General features: G+C 39.3%; 1 protein-coding gene across 1 annotated transcript in view; it reads right to left on the bottom strand.

Moving 5' to 3' along the window:
* The window catches only part of RADX (RPA1 related single stranded DNA binding protein, X-linked), a 58,034-nt gene extending 35,633 nt beyond the window's left edge, over positions 1-22,401 (bottom strand). Inside the window, exons 1-6 of the mRNA XM_041000087.1 lie at positions 21,762-22,401; positions 6,152-6,294; positions 5,378-5,570; positions 3,032-3,140; positions 2,746-2,837; positions 2,512-2,634 (exon numbers count right to left, since the gene is read on the bottom strand). Of these exons, the coding sequence (XP_040856021.1) occupies positions 2,512-2,634; positions 2,746-2,837; positions 3,032-3,140; positions 5,378-5,570; positions 6,152-6,294; positions 21,762-22,401 (1,300 nt within the window). The remainder of the gene's footprint in view (positions 1-2,511; positions 2,635-2,745; positions 2,838-3,031; positions 3,141-5,377; positions 5,571-6,151; positions 6,295-21,761) is intronic.
* Between the last annotated feature and the right edge of the window lie 1,373 nt (positions 22,402-23,774).

Below are 23,774 nucleotides of genomic sequence, written 5' to 3' on the forward strand. Positions count from 1 at the left end.
TGTAGGAGATCTGAAAGAAGCTCCTGGCTCCTAGCTTTGAGCTGGCCCCGCCTTAGATACTGAAGCCATTTGTGAAGTCAAACAGTGAATGGAAAATCTTACTCTGCCTCTTTTCCACTCGCTGCAAACTACGCCTATCAAATAAAAAAATCCTAAAACAATAGTTTTTAAAAACTGAAAAATGTCCCTAGAGCATAACCAAAAACATTCATTGCATCTTATATTTACTAGTTTTTTGTCTTCTGCAGCAATGAGAATAAACTTATCTGAATGCAAAGAAGTACCTTTAAGTGTATAGCTTTTATTTGAAATACTGCAAGCAACTGCATATTAATGATTAAAAATTTAAAAAATTAATGGTTAAAAAATTTTCTAGGAGTCAACATAGTGGTACAGCACATTAGAAAGTCACCTGCAATGCAGGGATACCCAATATCAGAGGCCTGATTAGTCCCAACGACCTTAGCTTCTGACCCAGCTTATTGTTAATTGGCCTGTGAAGGCAGATGAAGATGGTTCAGGTACTTGGTCCCCTGCAACTAAGGTGGGGCCCAGGATAGAGTTCCTGGGTCCTGACTTCAACCTGACCCAGATCTGCCTGGTGCAGCCATCTGCTCTCTTGTTGCTCTTTCAAAGTCAATAAATCTTTAAAAAGAAACAAATGTTTAAAATCTGTTAAGACAGCAGGGAGCACATTGTGCTTTCAATAAAATTTTTTAAAAGATGCTTCTCATGCTAACTTTTGACTACTAAAAATCTGAGTTATATATGATGTTTTCAAACTCTTTGACATCCAGGACACAAGTTAAAACTCCTGAATATTGACTTGAAGATTTTGTAAAGGATAACAGAGAATACAAAATTTGATAATATCTATAAGCATCTGGCCTATTTTAATCTCATAATATTAACTTCTCTTATTTTTTAATTGCCTTTGTTGTGTGTATGATTGAGGGATCTCCAAAAAGTTCGTGGAAATACATATTGTAAAAATGCAGGGCCAGTACAGTGGCATATCAGCCTAATCGTCCACCAGCAAGCACCAGCATCCTATAGACGAAGCAGTTCATATCTCAGCTGCTATACTCCAGATTCAGCTCCCTGATGACTTCGGAAAGCAGCAGAGAGTGGTTTAAGTTCCTGGGTCCCTGTAACCACATGGGAGACCCAGAGGAGATTTCTGGCTGCAGGTTAGCTCAGTTTCCGCTTATGCAACCGCATACCCATGATGTTCTTTCTGTAACACTTCACAAAACATAGAGTGAGGTTCAGTTTTATAAAGACACATGAGAACCTCACAAGCAAAGAGCAAAACCTAATGATGCACATGTGGGTAATTCTGTTTTGCACAGAGACCAAAGGAACAGAAGGACAGCTTTGCATATAGCTACTAGATCTCTGGCACTCTATATTTTCTATCTTATTTCTGATAAAAATAAATATAGTAGATACTGGGAGTCTCCTCCATGTTGATAAACACTGAGTGTAGATAACAATCATTATCAACTCATGTAATTACTTAGACAAATAGCATTTATACTAAAACAGCTTTATGTTCAAAATTCAAGCAAGGAAACATTTCTTGAAATTCTTGAAAAATAAATGCACTTTTCTTCTGATGCTAATCTTAAGACTAGCATGCTTCATGAAACATATAATGGGATATTCCTAAAGTAATTTAAAATAAAACAATAAAAATTATATATAGATATATATGTTAAAGATGCACTTATTTTCATTGGAAAGGTAGATTTACAGAGAGAATGGGAGAAAGAAAAGATCTTCCATCCGCTGGTTCACTCCCCAAATGGCCTCAATGGCCAGAGCAAAGCCAGTCCAAAGCCAGAAGCCAGGAGCTTCTTCTGGGTCTCCTATGTAGTTGCAGGGTCTTCATAGGCCACAAGCAGAGAGCTTCATTGGAAGTGGAGTAGCCAGGAATTGAACCAGTGCCCATATGGTATGTCAGTACTTGGAGGTGGAGAGTTAGCCAATTGAAGCATCATACCAAGCCCAGAAAAATAGTATTTTATCTGAATGAATGCCAGGGGAAATGCCAATGCCAAATTATCGAAGTATGGTATAAGACTATCAAACCTAATAATAATCTCTTATTCAAACGGAATTTAAAATTGCTGCAATCCCTCTACCAATAAGTGCCATGTTAGGAATGTCTGATTTATCAAGGGGCCTCAGGCAATTTTCAAAAGGATTAAATGGGAAAGTACTGCTCGTGCTTAAATTTTCTAAATGTTATGCTTAAAAGAGTTACCTGTTTTCTAAAACACTAGCTTCACTCCCAAGTTAATTCTTTGAACAAGCAGACAATTAATAGCTATGATATCAAATGTCATATTGACTTAGAAAATACTAAACCTACTGTCACACTGCTTGAATTTGCTAACTCAATAACATGCAACTTCTGTAAGTCAGCTTCTTTCACTGTTATTTTTCTTTTAAGTTAATGCTTCTACTTTAAAACCAAAAGTATAAAAAATATTAAGAATTAAGTACTTGGATAAATATTTTCAAAGATTTCTGGCTGAGATGTAGAAAAGAGTTCCACAATAAATGGCTGCTCTGAAGTTCCATCAGCAAGGTGTATCCAGCGATATGACCAAAAATCTTCACAGTTTTCTACATTTGGATAGAATATTAACATAAATGAAGACAGATGATTATATATGCACATGAACACAGAATTACTTACTGAAATACTTTTTACGATTTTCAAACTTAAGGTTTTACCTTTCTTTTTTGATCGCTGGACCCTTCCTACAAAAACCAAAAGGCCAATAACATCACAGATAGTATCTTTTGGCATATCATCCAGTTCTGATCTAAAAAATAATAAAGCACATATTATATCTTAAAGCATCAAAAAGGTAACCCTACAACTGGGACTGTGAAAATGTATAACTATATAGCTGCTACAGCATAATTGTGGGGAGATTTTGAGCAATTTTAATACATTATCTTTCAGAAGCTAACATTAAAAATTTATATTTAAGACATTTATGATAAACCATAGTACCTTGTGATAAACTGATAATTTAATTTTGGCAATTTCCATTCAGGTTTCACTTGGTTTTCTGGAATGATGATTATATTAGTTGGAGGATCTTGAAGATTCAGGCCAATTTCTGAAAAACAAATACACTATTTTAATATAATATCTAATATGTACTAAAGACTATGTTTGCATAAATTACACAAATAACAGACTGTACATGCTTAAATCTGCCACTAAAATAAAGTACTAGATCATTATCAATGACCTTTACCTGTCATCATCACATTCATCTATATGCCCATCAAAGCTGAACCATATTATTTTGTGTTATTTGGTCACAAAAAAGCTCCCAGGTTAAAGTAATCACTTGCGCTTTTATATACATGCAATCAATTATAGCAATATTGCTTCCTAAATAATTCCTCCTACCATGATATCTATATAGAATATCTCTCATACAAAGAACTTCTGTATGTTTAGTGCTACATGTTGGCTCTTTATTCTGACTCAATCAATTTCTCTATCCTTGCATCAATTCCACACTGTCAGATGTGAGTACTTCCAAAAGTTCATAGAAATTTGAACTACAATGTAATTTGGTGTAAAAGTAAAATTCAAGTATTTGAACGGTCCTCAAACAGTTCATGAAAATGCATATTATGATAAAACTATATCTGGACTTAATTTTTTTTTTACTGAAACATGCATTTTAAAATTCTATCTCTATAAACTTTCACTTAAAACATTAATTTTTAAATTTGTATTGGAAAGGCAGATTGACTGAGAGAATGATATTCCATCCACTGGTTCACTCCTCAAGTGGCCACAGCAGCAAGAGCTGAGCCTATCTGAAATCAGGAGCCAGGAACTTCTTCCAGGTCTTCCACACGGGTGCAGGGTCCCAAGGCTTTGGACCGTCCTCTACTGCTTTCCCAGGCCACAAGCAGGGAGCTGGATGGGAAGTAGAGCAGCTGGGACTTGAACTGGCACCCATATCCAGGCACATGGGAAGCAAAGATTTATCCACTGAGCCATAGTGCCAGGCCTTTCTATGAATTTTTGAAAGCAGCCTTACTATAAGCTGTCTTAATAAACAAATGGATTCCAGGGCTGGCACCATGGCATAGCACATTAAGCCTCCGCCTGCAGTGCTGACATCCCATATGTATGCCAGCTCATGTCCCAGCTGCTCTACTTCTGATCCAGCTCCCTGTTAGTTGCCTGGGGAAGCAGCAGAAGATGGCCCAAGAGATTGGTCTCCTGTACCTATCCATGTGAGAAGAACCTCCTGGTTCCCAACTTCAGACAGTCCACCTCCAGTTGTCAGGGTAATTTGAGCAGTGAAACAGCATGAATGATTTCTGTTTCCTTTCTCTCTTTAACTGTCTTTTAAATAAATATAAATAAATCTTAAAGATACATAGATTTGAGACCAGCAGGATGACTCAAAATGGATAATTTTCTTGCTGGAAGTCGCCGGAATTCTATATAACTGCCTGTTCATATCCCAGCTGTTTCACTTTTGATCCAGCTCTCTGGTTATTGGGTAGCCATCCTGGAGTAGTAGGTTAAGCCTCCACTTGCATTGTCAGCATCCCATAGGAGTTGACTGAAGTCCTGGCTGCTCCACTCCTAATCTAGCTCCATGCTAAAGTGCCAGGTAAAGCAGCAGAGGATGGCCCAAGTCCTTGGCCTGCTGCACCCGGAAGAAGATTCAGTCTCCTGGCTTTGGATTGGGCCAGCTCAGGTTGTTGAGGTCATTAGGGGAATTAGGGGAGTGAACCAGCAGATGGAAAATCTTTCCCTGTTTCTCTTTTGCTTTGTAAATATGCCTTTTCAATAAAAATACAAATATTTTAAAATAAATAAATTTAGTAAAATATATAAATGCTTGGGCCCGGCGCAGTGGCGCAAGTGGTTAAGGTCCTTGCCTTGCATGCCCGGGATCCCATATGGGTGCCGGTTCTATCCCGGAAGCCCCACTTCCCTTCCAGCTCCCTGGCTGTGGCCCGGGAAAGCAGTAGGGGACGGCCCAAAGCTTTGGAACCCTGCACCCGCGTGGGAGACCCGGAAGAGGCTCCTGGCTCCAGATTGGCATAGCATCGGCCGTTGCGCTCACTTGGGGAGTGAATCATCAGACAGAAGATCTTCCTCTCTGTCTCTCCTCTCTGTATATCCGCCTTTCCAATAAAAACATAATAAAAAAATAAATCTTTAAAAAAAAAATATATATATATAAATGCTTGAAAATATTGTAGATGAAACAAAAGGTTTATCAGCCTGTAACATCTTCAGTAATTTTATGATCCTTTATAAATTTATATAAACAAAAAGCAATAAAACAATTAAATTTATCAAATACTTAACCCATTGTAGAAATTGATTTGATGTGTGGATTCACAGGGAGAGGATGCATCCTGAATTGATAACTCTTTTTAACTGAATAATCTTGAAGCAGAAGAACCAATCCAACCCGCAAACTTTTATACCACTCAGGACACAAGGCATTCCACAGGATCACTAACACTGTGCCTGAACGGTCAGCAACTTCCAAAACAGTCTAGAAAAACAATGAGGAACGGTCAGCAACTTCCAAAACAGTCTAGAAAAACAATGTAGGAACACATACACATCGGTTACACACACACATATTTATGCATATGCATATATATTCACCCTTGATATGATATATTATCTGAGACAAGTTAAACTGAAAGATAATATTAAAATTAAATTCTTTTTTTTTACTAGTGATACAGTTGTCAGTCTCAGATTTGACTATTGGAAGGCTACTAGCAAATGATGAGTCCAGCTAAACGGATTCTGAGATTCTGTTGGGAAGTCAACAGGAGGCAGGAAAATGAAAACTTGCAGCATGGTATACTTCAAGAAGACTACCTGAATAGGAAAGATGAAAATATCAAAGACCAGGTGCATCAGGGTTAGCTAAAACGCACCAATATAGGAACAATTCTTTTTTTGTAAAATAAGTTATATAACAAATACCTTGCAATACAGACCTACACACATTTTAAAATTGCTAAATTGAAATGTTATTTAAACAGTTATTCTATTATGCAGTCATGTCTTTAAAGTTAGAATCTACAACTTTAATATGTAATATTTGATCATTTCTTGTACCTGGTAGGGCTCAATTGTCTTTTTATCAGGTTTCCCATAGTATCGCAGTTTTGATTGACGCAAGATCCTCACAAGCAGTGCAGGGAAATCACTTCTGTCAGTCCAGGTTGTTTCAAGATGAGAAAGGGAAATGATTTTAGTATCTAAAAAGAAAAAAATTTTAACATTATCATGGTAACTTTACAGATATATTTTAACTGTTCAAAATCTGGCCAGGTAGTCTGTACACTTTGGCAACCTAATGGCACTGTTTCCTTACTAGTAACAGATATTAGGACATCATTTCATATGAAACTCCCTCTACTTTATGAAACCATTTAATGACTTCTTGAGAAACCTAGAGCTAAACCCAAGTCCTTTAAGATGTCCTATGGGAGAAAAACTGTAACAATTCCCCACTACTGAACACTTACATGTTTACAGAATGATACATTCCTGTAGGGCCCTCTCAGATTCACCTATGTAAATTCTGTTTCTCAAACACGTCAGATCTGATGCTGTTTCAGGGTCTATGCACTTGATGTTAACTATCTGAAATGGTACCCCTTCAACTATCCAGGTGATTTACTGTTCCTATTGAAGCTTTGCATCCCTTTTCTTAGTGATGGCGTCCCCAACAAAACTGAAAATTGACCCCTTTTGTTATCCTGCACTCCACTTTATTTTTCTACCTAAAACTTATTGCTTAGTTATATACCATATAATTTACTTTGAAATGGTTTAATGTTCAAGCCAGCTGGCAAGCAGAAAAATTGATCAAAACCTATTAATCATCTTAAAGGATTAACCTGTACTTCTGCTTTTATTATTTCTAGGGTTAACAGGAGTGTCATTTGCATTTGTCAGTTTTCACATTTTTCTTACAATCTACTCCCCCAACTTTTAAAACCGGAATTTGTATTAGTTACAGTAGTCATTTTGTTATGACATCCTTCACTTTGGGAGCCAGTGCTAAGGCCTAGTAGGTTAAGCTTCCACCTGCAGTGCTGGCAACATCTTTATTTTGGTACAAAATCATACTTGTCATTTCTTTTTAATAAGTGCTTAAATGTACTTCACAATAATGCCTATATAGACACACACATATATACACACACAATTTTCAGTGTTTTAGGACATTTTGTGTAATCCTTCTCTCAGTCTCCCAATATAGATAATCTCTTATTTATGATGGTCTGCTTACAAATTTTTCAAATTTACAATGTTACAAGCAACATGCACTCACTAAAAACTATGCGTAAATTTTGATCCTTTCATAGGCAAGTGCTGTTTCAGTTTATGATGAGTTCATCAGGACATAATTATCCTAAGTTGAAGAGCATCTGTACATTGGTAGCCAAGTCCTAACAGTCAGTCTTTTGTGGGCTAGGTTGATAATATTCCTTTTATAGGAATACCTCTCCAGTACGCTTAGTTGGCAACGGATTCATAGGGTTGATGACCCAGCACACTCTCAGTAATGGCTCAGGTGCATCTAAATATGAGCCTGATATTTTGTGAAGCTTTCTACTGTTCATCACTGATACCCTTTAATTTCTAAAACTCATGTAAAGTTTACCTCAAGCAGCTGTCTTTAAGTCAGCTCCGTGGCTTCCTCCACCAATGTTGCTTAGCTACAAAGGCCACTAAGCATGCTGACTACCCCGCAGCTCCTCAATCTTAATTGTTAGACAAATAGGCCACAGGTCAGTGAAACCAATTTCTTAGGTAGTACTCCTCAAGCTATCCCATTTCTCTGCTATAAACAAGATGAAAAGTTTATTCATATTAGGGATTCCTAGGGCTGGAGCTTGTTAATAGCATAATAATTTTTGGAAGGTTTTTTGCAGCTCTCCTGTCCAGCATGTTGAATCTGTATTAGAACCCTTTAAAGCCTCACAAAAAAGTTTTTTACTAACCCAAATCCGAGAATCCATATTCTAGAAAGCCCTGACAACCCTAGGAAAGTCCTTATTTGCTTTTTTTTTCCCCATCTGTAGTGGCCCTATAACACAATATACTTCCTTTCTCTTGACTGAAAGAGCACACTTTCCTTGTGTCCTGGACAAATTTATCTCTGGTTTAGAAATCTGAACTTTGCTGGGGGAACGCATATCCTCATTCTAGATTCTGGATTTAATGGGATGCGGAAGAAAACATCTTCTAGGTAAGAAAATTCATCACTTTAGGATGAATTGAAATGACTGCCTCATTAACAGCCCTGAGGTCTTGAGCCATTCTGTACTCTCCATTTGGCTTCAAAACAGGCAAGATGGGAGGATTATAGGGAGACTGACAAGAAACCAAGAACTCAAGGGTTGAAGTCGCTATATTGCTTCTGGTTTTACTGGATTCTGATGTTGAGAATATGTATGTAGTCTTTTTTTTTTTTTAATTGTTGCTTACATTGTATTATGCAGTATAGTTTTATAGGCGCTGGGGATTCCCCCCACCCCTCCCATACCCCTCCCCCTATGGTGGATTCCTCCACCTTGTTGCATAACCATAGTTCAAGTTCAGTTGAGATTCATTGCTTGCAAACACATGCCTAGCATAAAGTTCAGCGTCTTATTGTCCAGATAAGTTCAGTGGCCTCTTGGGGAGACCTTCTATGGTCTGAAGATAGGTCTAACAGAGTAAAGATCCGGTCAGTTAAAAGCCCCAACAAGGCCTCAGTATCAATATACAACATTATGGAATTAATTGACATAGTATTGGGTAAACAATGTATGTAGTCTTTTAAGAAAACTCTGAAGGCACAACATGTAGTCTACCACAGTACTCCCTGAACCCAGACTTGAAGGTTTGCTATTTTATTCAAGTCAGGCTATCTAAACTGGGGTGTACCTCAGTCCTTGTTGTCATTGGAACAATTAATTGGCTTAAACATAGGAGAAATTAACTTTATGGAAGCAGTTAAGAGATAAAAAAAATCTCTTCCAAGAAAAGTAGTTGAACATTCAGACATAACTAAAACTAGATATAATAGCCTCTATTTAATGCACTAACTAAAAGTTATTGAGAACAAGGATTACCATTAACTCAAACAATATTCTTTGACAACAGATTCTAATTGAGGGGTTGGCTACAACGACCCCTCTGTTGTTAATTTAACAAATTAACACTCTTTATGACATCACTGATCACCCAGATGCCTGGGCTGTGGAAGCCTTTTGAATCTGAAAATCCTATCAGTCTTGATACAAGGCTATGGGCAAAGTGGAAGTTCTCTCCTCTCTCCAAAGTGAACATCCCCCTCTGATGGCAACATCTTTGCACTGGGACATGGAACACACATCTGTCTGGCAAACACTCTTCATACCAGTATCCTGCCTTTCCACATTTGAGATGATCTCAGCCAGACCAGAACGCTGCTTGGGTTGATTCTCAGGTGACTGGTGCTACTTACAACGTTTCCAATCTTGGAGCCTGCTCTGGGGACTAGTTCCCATGTTGGAGCATTCTCCCCTGTTCAATACCATCTGTATTATCACTAAGCATTTAACAATAATATTTTAATCATTTAGCTCAGGGGAATTTGGGATCCCATGGTCAGTTTTGAATTGTACTCTTAGAAGTGAGTCCATAGGAATGCATGCAGAACTCCACAGCTGAAGAGCCTCTTTGGTAGGACCTGAGAAGACAGAAACAGACATGACTGTCCATGAGCCTAATTACGCTCAAGCATTTGACTTAAATCCATTGCATTAACTGTAATTTTTGGTGCCTTAGTCTCCCTTTGTTCCCAAAATGGGGTGAACTGTTTTATCTAGCTCTCTAGCGGAAATCTCTATTTTACCCGGCCCACTAAGGGGGTCCCTTACAGATTAATTACCATCCAATGTCCATTTTACGTATAATGAAACCACAATGTCTGGGATGGATAACATCACAAAAATGTCAGTGCACTTGAGAACACCTGCATGTTTGGGACTTTTCTTCAAAGCTCTAAATAATCTCAAAATATTACCACCATCGCTGAATACAGGAGCTCACACTACATGCCATAAAGTTAAGCACCTGAGTGATAAAGCCAGCTGACAGAGCTCTAAGTGAATCTTGTGGCTACTGCATCCTGACAATTCTTAGGCAGTTATATATCCTTGCCTAAGGCTGGTGAGCTTAGGAGGCTCTACTCTCTCTGTGGTCCTGGTGACCCAAAGGAAACCAGCACAAATCAAAATTAAAAAGCAAAAAACAACAAAACAACTGAGATACAGCTCTCAAGGCCAGCTGGGTGCCTCAAACATTGACAGCTCCTTTGCCACCACCAGAGAAATTCTGAGGTGGAAAATCCTCATACCTTGGAGCACATTCCAGGGTAATAAAAGCCAGCACAAGGCTAAAAAAAAAAAAATCCATAATGCTGTTGGCTAGGCATGCAGTATTTGACTGGCTATGGAGCGGGCAAATTAGGGATGGAGTCTATGGCTCATCTTCTGGTAAAAGAGTACTCTCTGCAGCAGGAAGAAGAATCTCTGCTGTGTTTGAGTCTCTCCTTCCTGATGCTAACTGTGGTTACTAAGCAACAGAATCAGTTTACCTAGTCAACCCCACCAAGTGATAGTAGACATTAGCAAACAAAAAATCAGCTAGCTTGATTTAAAATCAAAGGCTGAGACAACAAAATGATTTGCTCCATGAAACCCTTTCATTAAAGGCCTGGTTCCAGTTTTTCCAGTAATATACATTATCCATAGAAGCATGTTACCAACAACCTGGAGGCACACTTATAAATCAGAAAACACACACTAGCTCACCTTTTCCTGGCTTTCCTGCCCGCATCCCATTAATGCTAACAACCTGTTGGCCTCACCTCCCCTGAAGCCCCTGTAGATATGAAACACAGGCTTGCTAAAGACAGTAACAACAGCATTTCCGCTCACTTTTCCAGCCCATGAAGAGGGAGATTTCCAAGATTTAGAAACCACATGATGCTAAGACAGAAACCAATTGGATCCCACTTACCACACTGCCATTGCTATTGTGGAATTTCTCCAGGCTGGCACTCACCAAAATGGTATGGGATAGGTTGGGCCTAATATTCCTTTGCTTGCCTTTTACTTAAAGGAACATCCTAAGAACAGCCACAACACGATGGTGGAAGAGAAATGTTTCCTATCCTGCCTCCACTGAGTCCTGAGGAAGACAGAGATCCTTCTCCTTGAAGGTTCTTAGGCAGTCAAACAGCAAGTAGCTGCATGACACCAACCCCAGGTCTCTGGTGAGGAGAAGTACTTACAGAAGAACGGGTCACTCGATTGCAAGCTGGACAGAGATGATTACGTGGGGTTGTGGGGAGAGAACTACCTACCAGGCTATCTCATATCAGATCTGATATCATTAAGTGATTTGTTTTTAATATGATAAAATTGCAGATCAGCTTTGAATTATCTGAAATACAATGAAACATTCTTGATCAACGAAGGTACTTATGCCTCCTTTACTGGAAGGAATGAATCCAAGAGCTAAACAGTTCTGTAGAATTGGAAGTAAGAATAACCATTTCTGTTATAATTAGGTCCAGAGCATTACTTGTGATCAGGAATCAGTTAATTTTTTTGTACTTTGGGTTTTTTCTCCTTTTATGAAGTCAGTTTGAATTTGTAAAGCATGACTTAATAGAATCTATATTTTAATATATTTTATATAATAAGTGTGTTACACATATTTCTATAAATATAATATATAACATAAACATATTCCTATATTATACAACAGAATATGTTTATTCTATTAAGTTATGTTTTACAAACCCAAACTGACTTCATAAAACAAAAAAGCCCAAAGTACAAAAAACTACTTAACTTCTGATCCATATATATATATCCAAATATTTATTGTAGCCTGATAAATTTGCATAAGTTCATAGAAGTAAACTGTATATTCAATACAAAGCAGACAATACGCCATGGTTCTTAAACTCTTTGATCTTAAGAGTCTTATATTCTTAAAACTTTATGAGAATCTTAAAAAGCATTTGTTTATGTGTATTATAGCTATCAGTATTTAGTATATTATCAATAAAATTTTTCTAAAAGCCATAGTTGCATTTTAAAACAACACATATAATAACATCACACTTTTGATTGATTTTTAAAAGTCAAACAAAACATACTGAGAGTATTTTTAAGGTTTATTTATAAATTGATTTATCTATTTGAAAGAGTTACAGAAAGAGACAGACAGAGACAGACAGAGAGATATTCCATCTACTGGGAACACTCCCCAGATGGTTAAAATGACCAGAACTGAACCAGAATAAACCCAGGAGCCAGGAGATTCTTCTAAATCTCCCAGGAAGACAGCAGGAGTCCTAGCACTTGGGCCATCTTCTACTGCTTTCCCTAAGCCATTAGCAGGAGCTGGATTGAAAAGCAGCAGGATGCCATTGCTAAGACAGAAACTAATTGGAAACAGAAACCACAATGCCGGCCCTAGAACACTGTCTTACATTTTCATAAACTCTTTAATATTTAGCTAAATAGAAGACAGCTGCACACTCTCTTTGGCATTCAGTCTGTTTTAATGTTACATATCACAAAGCCTCTGTAAAAATCCATAGCTTATAAGAGAATGAGAGTGTAAAAAGGTAAGCAAAGCTTTAATATTATTATGAAGGTAATTTTGTCCTCATAAAGACCCTATAAAACATTTTGGGAAGCTTTAGGGGTGCCCTGGAATATACCTTAAAAATGCCATAAAAATAAATCAAAGAAATACAGACAAAAACTAAAGACAATGAATCAGAGAACATGATACCACAATAAAATGAAGCGGCACTTATAAGTTTAATTATTTAGAAACATTAAAGAAAGGTAAACCTTTGGGAATTCTCATGAAAAAAATAAATGTAGTGTTCAGAATGCAGCCAATATTATGAAAGATTCTAAAAAAAAAGATGTATTTATGTTAATTGGAAAGGCAAATTTACAGAGAGAGAAAAGGAGACAGATCTTCCATCAACTGGTTCACACCTCAAATGGTCACAACAACCACAGCTGAGGTGATCCAAAGCCAGGAGCCTTTTCCGGGTCTCCCATGCATCCAAGACTTCAGGCCATCCTCTACTGCTTTCCCAGGCCACAAGCAGGGAGCTGCATGGGAAGTAGAGCTGCCAGGACATGAACTGGCACCCATATAGGATCCTGGCACTTCCAAGGTGAGGATTTAGCTATTGAGACATCAGGCCAGGCCCTTTAGGCATGATTCTACAGAACACATTTGAAAACGTCAATGAAAGATAATCTAGAAAATAAATTATTAGTATTGCCTGAAGAAGGAGAAGAAAATTGGAATAGGAAGAAAATTTTAAAAATACTGGCCTCCAAAAATGGTGGTAGGGTTTTGTAAGGAAATTCTGTTGTAACACTTGCCAGCAAAAGCCAGGAATGTGTGTAGGCTGGCCAAGCCAGCGAGTGTCAGGACGGTAGGTGGGCCATATCAGGATGGGCCAAAACACTCACCTGCATGCTCAAGATCCAGGGCTGGGAGCAAGCCCTGGGAGCAAGTTCCCCTGGTAGGGGAATTTTGGGCACTCCCCTGCAAGGCTGCAGCTCCCTCTTGTAAGAGTGAGAACCAGGGCTAGGAAAGGCCAGGCTGGACAAGGTTGCAAAATTACCTTTGGGGAGTATAGGGGCTGGGCTGGTTGGACTAAGTTAGGCTAGAGCGTCTAAGAGTGCACCTAAGATCCAGGCACAATGTGCACCCACAAATATCAAGACCACTCAAGCAACATCCTTGGAACATTCTTCCCCACAGCAGGGTCTCTAAGGTTACATTAAATTGCCATCTTCATCTCTGGGGGCTAATGTAGTTTGACAGAAAGAAGGTGGGGGGTGGCTTCCCCAACCCTGTGGACAGAGGAAGAAGAAAAAGAACTGAAACATTTATTTCACCCACCTACTTCTACACCTCAATACTTCCCACCCTAATCAGAGGCCCATATTGGGCATTCATCCCTCTCAGGTAAACAATATTAAAAATTTAAAAAAAAAAAGATTGGGGCCCGGTGCAGTAGCCTAGTGGCAAAAGTTCTTGCCTTGCAAGCACAGGGATCTCACATGGGTGCTGGTTCTAATCCCAGTGGCCCTGCTTCCCATCCAGCTCCCTGCTTGTGGCCCGGGAAAGCAGTTGAGGACAGCCCAAGGCTTTGGGACCCTGCACCCGCATTAAGAGACCCAGAAGAGGCTCCAGGCTCCCAGGTTCAGATCAGTGCTGCTCTGGCCATTTGAGGCTGCTTGGGGAGTGAATCAACGGATAGAAGATCTTCCTCTCTGTCTCTCTTCCTCTCTGTATTTCTGACTTTCCAATAAATATAAAATAAATCTTTAAAAAATAAAATTTAGCTTTAAAATCATAGCATTAAAAAGGAAATTTGAACAATATTAAAAACATTGCTCTTACTCTTAACAACAATAATCTGTCCCAGATATTAGGAGAATATAAGTGTAACTACAATGAAGGTATCTACCATTCTCTTCTTTTCACATTTTTATATTAAAAAAACAGGTAGTGGAACCAGTATCCTGGCATAATAGGTTGAGCCTCTACCTCCACTGCCAGCATCCCATAAAGGCTGGCTGAAGTCCTGGCCATTTCAGTTCTGATCTAAGTGCAGGCTAAAATGCCAGGTAAAGCATCAGAGGACGGCACAAGTCCTTGAGTCCCTGTACCCACACGGGAAACCTGGAAGAAGGTCTAGGCTCCTGGCTTCAGATGGACCCAGCTTCTGCCTTTATGGTCATCTGGGGAATGAACCAGCAGGTAGAAGATTCTCTCTGTAAATCTGCCTTTCCAATAAAAATAAATAAATCTCTAATAACACCCCCCCATCTACAGATACAGTGGATTACCTGTGCCTAGTGAATTTCGGGAGCCTCCTAAGGGGAGATCATTTGCAATGGCTGACTTCTATCTAGCTAAGGAAGAAATCATCACAACCCAGCTGGCACTTAGTCCCAATGCCCGGACATTTTTCTAAGGCAAGGGCAAGACCAGGAGGCACTGGACTGCCCACATCAGAACAAAGTAGGAACATCTGCATACCTGTCAACTGAATGGATTTGTTGTTTCCTTTCTAAGCTTCCCCTATAACTTCACCTGTCCCTTAAAAAGAAAAAAAAATGCTGGCTTCTTAAGTGGACAGAGTACATTTTGGCTCCAGGGATCTCTTCCTAAGGTACCAGCTTCTCAAAATAAACATATCTATTATCAACACTGGTGAACTGGCAATCCCAGCAGGTAACAGTGCTGGCCTGATTATTTGTCCAGCAACATCAATTCATGTTATGAACAGAATAATCAGCGAAGTTTTATAGAAATAGGTACAAAACAGAAAATATTTGCTGTTGCTTCAGGAAGAGTATAGTACAAATCTTGAGTCATTCCGAAGACTGACACTGACATATAAGTTTAAATGATTTTATTAAAACACGAAATGCAACCTTAGGAGAACATAGTATAATGCATAATTCCAGAACCACAAAAAGAAAAAAATATAGGAGCTGGCACCATGGCTTAGGAAGCTAAGCTTCCACCTTTGGTGCTGGCATCCCATAATGACGCTGGTTCAACTACTGCCTGCTCCACTCTGGTCCTGGCACCTACGTGGAGACATGTAAGAAACTCCTGGCTTTGGATAGGTCCAGTTCTGGTCATCAAGGCCAACCGGGAAGTGAACCAACAGATAAAAGATTTCTCTCTGTTGCCTTCTCTATCTGTTAACTCTGCCTTTCACATAAAAACAAATCTTTAAACATACAATAGGATATCAAAATAGATATAAAACTCATTATTCATACTAGATTTAAATGCACAAAATTCATCTCTTAAAGGAAGAAAGACTGTTTAAGTAAGCCCTTAGTTGTTTCTTTATTTTAAGATATACTTATTATACTTGAAAGTCAGAGTTACAGAGAAAGGGAGGTAGAGATCATCCATCCCTTGGGTCACTCCCCATTGGCCGTTATGGCCTAACCTGGGCCAGTCCAAAGCCAAGAGCTTCTTCTGGGTTTGTGGTTGCAGAGTCCAAAGGCCTTGAGCCATCCTCCACTGCTTTCCCAGGCCCTTAGCATGCTAGCACTGCAGGTGGAGAATTAGGCTGCTATGCTACTGTGTGAGCCCCAGCTAGATGCTTCTTAAGAAAGATAAATTTTGAAAGAAAGAAAAAAAGGCAGGAAAGAAGGAAGGCAGGAAGGAAGGAAGGAAAGAAGGAAGGGAGGAAGGAAGGAAGGAAGGAAGGAAGGAAGGAAGGAAGGAAGGAAGGAAGAAAGAAAGAAAGAAAGAAAGAAAGAAAGGAGAAAGAGAGAGAAAGATAGATAGATAGATAGATAGATAGATAGATAGATAGATAGATAGATAGATAGATAGATAGATAGATTGATTGATCTTGGGCAGGCATGGTGACTTAATAGGCTCCACCTGCAGAGCCTACAGCCCATATGGGCACAGACTCCTGTTCCAACTGCTCCATTTCCCATCCAGCTGTCTGCCTGTGGAGGAGGAAGGCAACAGAGAACGGCCCAAAGCTTTGAGACCCTGGACCTATGTGGGAGACCTGAAAGAAGATCCTGGCTTTGTTCAGCTCAGCTTTGGTCACTGAGGTGCTTTGGGGGAGTGAACCAGCAGATGGAAGAGCTCTGCCTTTTCTTCTCTCTCTGCCTTTCAAATACAATAAAGGTAAATCTTTTTTAAAAAGGAATAAATCAAGAGAAACCTAAAACAAAGTTCAAATGGGGGCAGTGCTGTGGTGAAATAGCTAAGTGTCAGACTGTAGCACCAGCATCCCATATGTATGCCTCTTCTTGTTCCAACAAATGTACTTCCCATCCAGCTCCCTGCTAATGCACCTGGGGAAGCAGCAGAGGATGGCCCAAGTCCTTGAGCCCCTGTGGGAGACCCAGAAGAAGCTTCAGGCTCCTGGCTTTGGATTGGCTCACCTCTGCTGTTATGGCCATTGTGGGAGTGCACCAGTGGGCAAGCTCTCTCTGTTTCTTCTCTCTTTATGTGTGTCTGCCTTTCAAATAATAAGCATAACTTTAAAAACCCCACAATTTCAAATGGAAATAATGATATGGAGAAGGATGCTCTAGTCCAGTGGATCACAAGTATCATCTTTAAAAAAAGATTTACTTATTTCAAAGGCACAACGACAGAAATGCACGGGTGGGGGTTAGGTGGAAGGAGGCTGGTGGATAGAGAGAAAATCATCCACCAGGTCCAAGCTAGAATCCCAAACTCCATCCAGGATGAATGGTGGGACTGCAAATACCTGGGCCCTCTTCTGCTGCTTTCCCAGACATATTAGCAGGGAGCTGGATTGTAAACAGAATAGCTTCACACCCAAACCAGGGAAAGCCGGCCTGAGGCCACTTTAACCAGCTGTACCAGGACAAGTTCAGCCACTCATGTGTCATTTTGTATCTGTAGCATGGCTGACTCCAATGAACTTGTTAGAAATGCAAATCCCAGGGTAACATCCCAGACCTAAGGAATCAGAAACTGGTTGTGAGGCTTAGCAATCTGTATTTTAAAATGTTACTGAGGTGACTGTGTGGCTAATTTCTATGTAAGAATCACTGTTTAAAATGATACCAAAAGACAGAAGTAGTAGTAAACCAAGTCAGCAGACTCCAGCCAAAAAGTGACCATGAGGCAAATTTCATGTTGATAAGGGGTAAGCTTCCTCAACAAAATACTAATCAGTCACAATATTTTACAAATTATAGCAACATCTAAAGCAAAAGGTTTTAGAAATATAATAAACAAAACCAATATTATAGAGGAAAGCCAATATTCCTCTCAGAGACACAGGCAAAAAGATTACACTGGATTTAGAATACCTGCATTAAATTTTAAAAGCCTGGTCTAATAAGGATGTTTAGATCTCATAAATAACCTTTTTGTAAACTTTTGGAGGTTTCAAATGAAAATCAGAGTCTATGTATAATGAATGACAATAAAAATCCCTAAACTTCAAAAATCTGAGATGCAGTTAATGCAGTACTCTTTGGGGGATTTAAGATTTTTTAAAGCTTGTGTCAGACGTAAATGACTCAAGCACTCAACTCACAATAGTAGAAGATAACCATGAACCAAAGAAGTAGGAATAGAAGTAGAGCACAGCAGAGTTAAGTAGAAAATATCTTCTCACTTGATTTCTTTGCTAATAAGGCCAAGAGTCCTTATTTTTTTATACAATAAAACAGAAACCTTTGGCAAGGCTGGTCACGAGAAGTGAACACACAAAAAACATTATGACTGTGAAATGGGACACAACAAGGCAGATTAAAAAAAAAAACCATAAATTACACATACAACTTTGAGACTGAGGTGAAATGAGATTTCCTAGTGAAATATCAGCTCTCATAAAGGGACTCAAGAAAAAGATGATATTGGTTTCTCTACAAGCCATTGAAAGGAGTTATTCCAAACACCTTCCAATTGTAGCTGAAGACACAATTCAGACAGTTTTAGGGGTAACTGTTAACGTATCTTTAAAGAATATATGGTTTCTATAAACACAGGAGAACAGACAAACTGTTCAAGTCATTGTTTGAAACTAATATTAATCTAATACTAAATTTGGGCTGAAAAAGTATTCTTCCCTTGGGGGAAAAAAACATATATATACATACATATACACACCAAATTCATTTAGATATAAGTACAGAGTTAAAATAATAACCATCAGCAACTAGGGATGCAGAAGTGGTTTAACGTTAGAAAATCCTTGAATATAATTTATTTCACTCATTTCTTTATTCATCAAACACTTAATTGAATGCCTACCAGATGACACACCATTCTGTATCTAGCGTACACAGCCCACAACAGCTATAGTGCTTATAAACAGGTGGGGAGAAAACGGAAACAACCAGTAAAATAATTTCAAAGTGTTAATGATTCTATGAAGGGAACCTGCAGGGTGATGTAATAAGAATAAACAGGGAGGGAGTACTTACTGAAACAGCAGTTTATAGTATACTTAATATATTTGAGCTGAGACCTGAGGATAGAAAGCAGCTTCCTAGAAAGAGGAAAGGGCAAAGTACCTGAGGCAGGTATAAGTCTGGAGGCTTAAAGATCAAAAAGACAACTGATACGGCCAGAATAAAATTATGGAGATGAAGTTAGAAAGGTGAATAGGGGGATTGTCAGCAAACTATCGCCCATAAACCAAATCCTGTGTGTTCCTGGTTTTTGTAAGTGAATCTTTGGAATAAGGCCAGATCGACAAATTTACAGGCTACTTATAGCTACTCGCCCTATACAATGGCAAAACAAAATAGTTGCCACGGAGATCCTGCATTCTGCCACGACAGAAAGAATTCTTATCTGGTTCTTTACAGAAAACTGGCCGACCTTTGCGGCAAAGCCATGTGGATCCTGGTCGGGGTTCTGGTTTGCTGAATAAACGCAACAGGGAAGCCACTGGATAGATTAAGGCAGGAGAGTGTCATATCTAATCTTGATCTTTAAAAAAAAACCACTTTTGAGGTCCAGTGTTTTCTTTTAAGGTGTTGATTAGACAGGAGTGTGGGGGAGTTATCCAGGTGCTTGAAATGGTGCTCACACAGGAATATATATGTAAATATTTACCAAGCTGTATATTAGAGACATTTTTTTACTTTGCTGTGTACAAATTATACCTTAATGAAAAGTTTTAAAAGCACAAAAGTGTCCCATAAGCAAATATATTGAGAAAAGAACATTATTTTCTCCCAGAAAATAACTTGCAGTATGTAATGCTCTAAAATGCAATAGTCATCAACAAAGAAATTATTTAAATTACTAAAAGTCAAAACATACAACTTAAAATCAGTAAGATAGGGGAGATAGGCACACCTAGACATATGCTGGTTAATGTAAATCAGCATAAACTTTTCCTAAGATGATTTGTCACTATCCAATTGAAAAATTAAATACCTTTTAAGCTAGCAATTTCACTTCTAAGAATTTATCCATTCAACATATTCCAATCCACAAAAATATGCACACACCTTAATGACATCAGCATGGCATTTAATAAACCTTTTAATTGTCTAACATTATAAGCCATCCATTGACAGGGACACAATTATAAGAATAATCATACAGTTACACCACAGAACACCATTTGTACGGATGTGAATGAAAGATGTCTTGCTTTTTCTCTCTCTTTTTTTTTTTCTGCAAAGATACACACCAAACTACCGACCGCCTAGAATTTTGAGAGGTACGCTCAAGGCATGAGTGGATGTAAAAAAGGTCTCTCACTACACCCCAAAATTTTATTATTAACAACTTCAAGCATATTGCAAACTCAAAAGAATTTTACAGTTGATCACTAGATTTTTGGCACCAGCGTTTTACTATGCTTGAGTTTTGCATGTTTAACATAATATAAACAAGCAGTTTGGAATTTTATTTAGCACATTGATATTGCCTTTTGTAATAAAAAGATGGTCTTGATAAATGAGTAATCTTACTATAAATTATTATTCCTTTCTTAATTCTCCCAGGGCATCAATTTTTCATTTACATATTCAATATAAAAAAGATCAACATTTAGGGTAATAACACATAACTGCCTTATTCCATGTTTGAGATAAAATTATTCCAGTATTTCATCCTGAGAAGAACTATTTTGCTTTTACATTTTAAATCATTTTTGCTTACACATTTCTATAACATCATTTTTTTTCTCCTTCTAAATGAATGATTGCAGTTGTCCTTTCATTTTGAAGTTTGTTGAGGTTACACATTTTAATAAAATCTCCTATGATTTAGCACTGTGACAACAAAAAAGGACCAAAAAGCATGAAATACAAAATTCTAATCTTTCTCCTTCTGGTACTTTTATTTTTTCCTTTATATTTTATTCACTATTGCATGTGTGTCTATGCCCACAATACTATCCTACCCCTTCATTCCATTTCCTACATGTGAAAAAATATTTTAGAGCAGTTGCTGGTGAGCTGGTATTTTTAAGTTTAACTTCATACTTTTTACTTGTAAAAAAAATCGTACTTTTAACATCATATCAGCCCTGGGCATAGTAAACAATAAGAAACAGTAAAATGAGAATTCCAAGTCTCCCCTACCCCCACAAACACAAAATCACATATTCAGAAAATGATATTTACTAACTGTGACACTCAAAAAACTGGTGTTTCGACTTAAGGCAAATTATGAAGCAATACATCACAGAACATCTTTCTTGAACGGAGGTTAAAATGTGCACGATTACAACTATCTAAATCTTTGATTCTAAATTCAAATCTACACATTGTTCAAGGAATACAAGGCGCTTTTTCCATGACCGAAATGGGAATGAAAGTGGGAATAATTCTACCGCATCCAAATGTATAGTGAATACCTGAGAATAAATTCCACGCATGCCAGACTTAATTTGTCATCAGACACCTTTCTGAATGGCCACTCAGCAGTCAAACCAATTCACAAGCTGCGTGATTTCTTTAAAGACAACATCTCTCCTCCTCATTGAACTTATCTCTCTAGTACCACTAACGGCTTTTAATTAACAACACACAAAAACATCTCTCCGCTTCTCTTCCCCTCAACTGAACTCCCGCAAACTATTTTTGAAACCCTCCGTTGGCTCCCGCCCTCTCCTCCCATTACTTACTTGTAAAATTGTGTTCCTTGGGCTGCTTGTCAGTCAACCAGATATCTCCATACGGATCTTCATTATTCCACAGCGCCAAGTAATGACTCTTTCCCCCCCTCAAGGGTCTCTCGGGCTTGACCCCTTGCGCTCTGTTTCTGAAGGGAGTTTCTAAAGAAATCGCATCTAAAGTCCGTCCGCATTGGACGTTATCTATGCACAGGATCCCCTGGCCTAATCTTTTCTCATTGTACAGACACGAGACTCTGGAAATTTTCATCTCTATGCCAACTTTAAGAATATTTTTATAAACGAGAGAGTTAAGGCTGGGGTCCAGGTAGCATTTCTCCCGATACACCCCGTCAGAGATCGTTACATCGTAGCAGTACAGTGGGCCCCCTCGTACATTGTCGTCCGGCTCCTCCAACAGGTATCTTTGGACGGCCAGTACGCTGACAAAAGCCACCTCCTTCGGGGTGACCCACGTGAGAGGTGAATCTACAATCTGCTCAAGAACTTTTTGGATCCAGGACATACACCCCTGACCACTAGCCCTTCTAATCACTCCTCCCGGGACCCCAGCCCGATTTCTCTCAAGATTTGGCCAATCTAGCCCAGCACTTGAGGGGCCGGCCTGAGGCTCATCTGCCTCCTCAGACATCGTGGACTAAAACCTGTACCTACTTAACTTCCCGAAACTATTTTGCCCTGACAAAAAGCCGGGCGCCCCGGAGCCGGCGCCGAGCGCTTTTCGCGGCAACCGCTACTCTGCCGCCGCTGAGGTAAAACGCTAGAAGCGGTCAAACTACCGGGAAGACGCTACGCGTGTGCGCGCCTCCTCTCCAGCCTGCCCCTCGCCTAGCGCGCTTCTGATTGGGCGGCACTGTTGCTAGGCAGCCGTACGTGTGGCTTGCGTAGCCAAGCGTTTGGTCAGACAGGGTGGGAGGGGGGCGGTGAGGGGAAAAGAGCTGTGAGCCAGAGGAGGGAAGGATTGGTGGGTTTCGTGGTTTGCTCATAACAAAGCAAGTGGGAGGGAGACCCCTCTACGGTAGGCTGCCCTAGAACAGGGGTAAGGGTGGCATGAGGCACCGGAAAAAGAGAGACAGGGCAGGAATGCAGTGCAGGTATTTATAACTCCAGGGCATTGAGTGTTGGGCCAGCAATAGTAAATAATGTAGAATTAATTAATTTACATTGTAACACTGATTTCCTGTGACAAAAACAATATTAGATAATGTATGCAGACTTAACCACCGACTTTCTCTGGCTGGCACCTGTGGTGCCAAGATTCCATACGGCCCGAGTTCATGTCCCGGCTGCTCCACTTCCCATCCAGCTCCCTACTTGTGGCCTGGGAAAGCAGCAGAGGACGACCTAAAGTCTTGGGACCCTGCACCCACGTGGGGAGACTCGGAAGAAGCTCCTGGCTTCGGATCAGTTCTGCTCTGATCATTGTAGCCATTTGGGGAGTGAAAAAATTGATGGAAGATCTTTATCCTTTTCTCTCTATAAATCTGCCTTTCCAATAAAATAAGTAGATCTTTTTAAAACGACCCACCTTATCACCACCCCCTAAACCATATACTAAGTGGAATTTCCATGTAGTCAAATTGTATTATCACATTCTGTATCCTTCCAATTCATGAAAAATTGATACTGGCAGTAGTACTTGATAGCTACCTAATGACTGAAGTTGGGAAGAAATCACATCTGTTTTTTTTTTCTTTAAATAAGATTTATTTATTTTATTTGAAAGGCAGAGTTACAGAGAGAGAGAGAGGAAGAGACACACAGAGAGACATCTCCCATCCATTGCTTCATTCCCCAAACAGCCACAACAACTAGAACTGAGTTGAGCTGAAGCCAGGAGCCAAGAGCTTCTTTCGGGTCTCCCAGGTGGGTGCAGCAGCCCAATGACTTGGGCCAATTCCCTGGCTTTAATAGGCCATAAGCAGCAAGCTAGATCATCAGTAGAGCTGGGACTTGAACTGGTGCCAAATGGATTGCTCGCACTGCAGGCTAAACTTAACCTAC

This window comes from Ochotona curzoniae, unplaced genomic scaffold, assembly GCF_017591425.1.
Source record: "Ochotona curzoniae isolate NIBS_2020 unplaced genomic scaffold, NIBS_Ocur_1.0 scaffold_1852, whole genome shotgun sequence".
NCBI lineage: Eukaryota > Metazoa > Chordata > Mammalia > Lagomorpha > Ochotonidae > Ochotona > Ochotona curzoniae.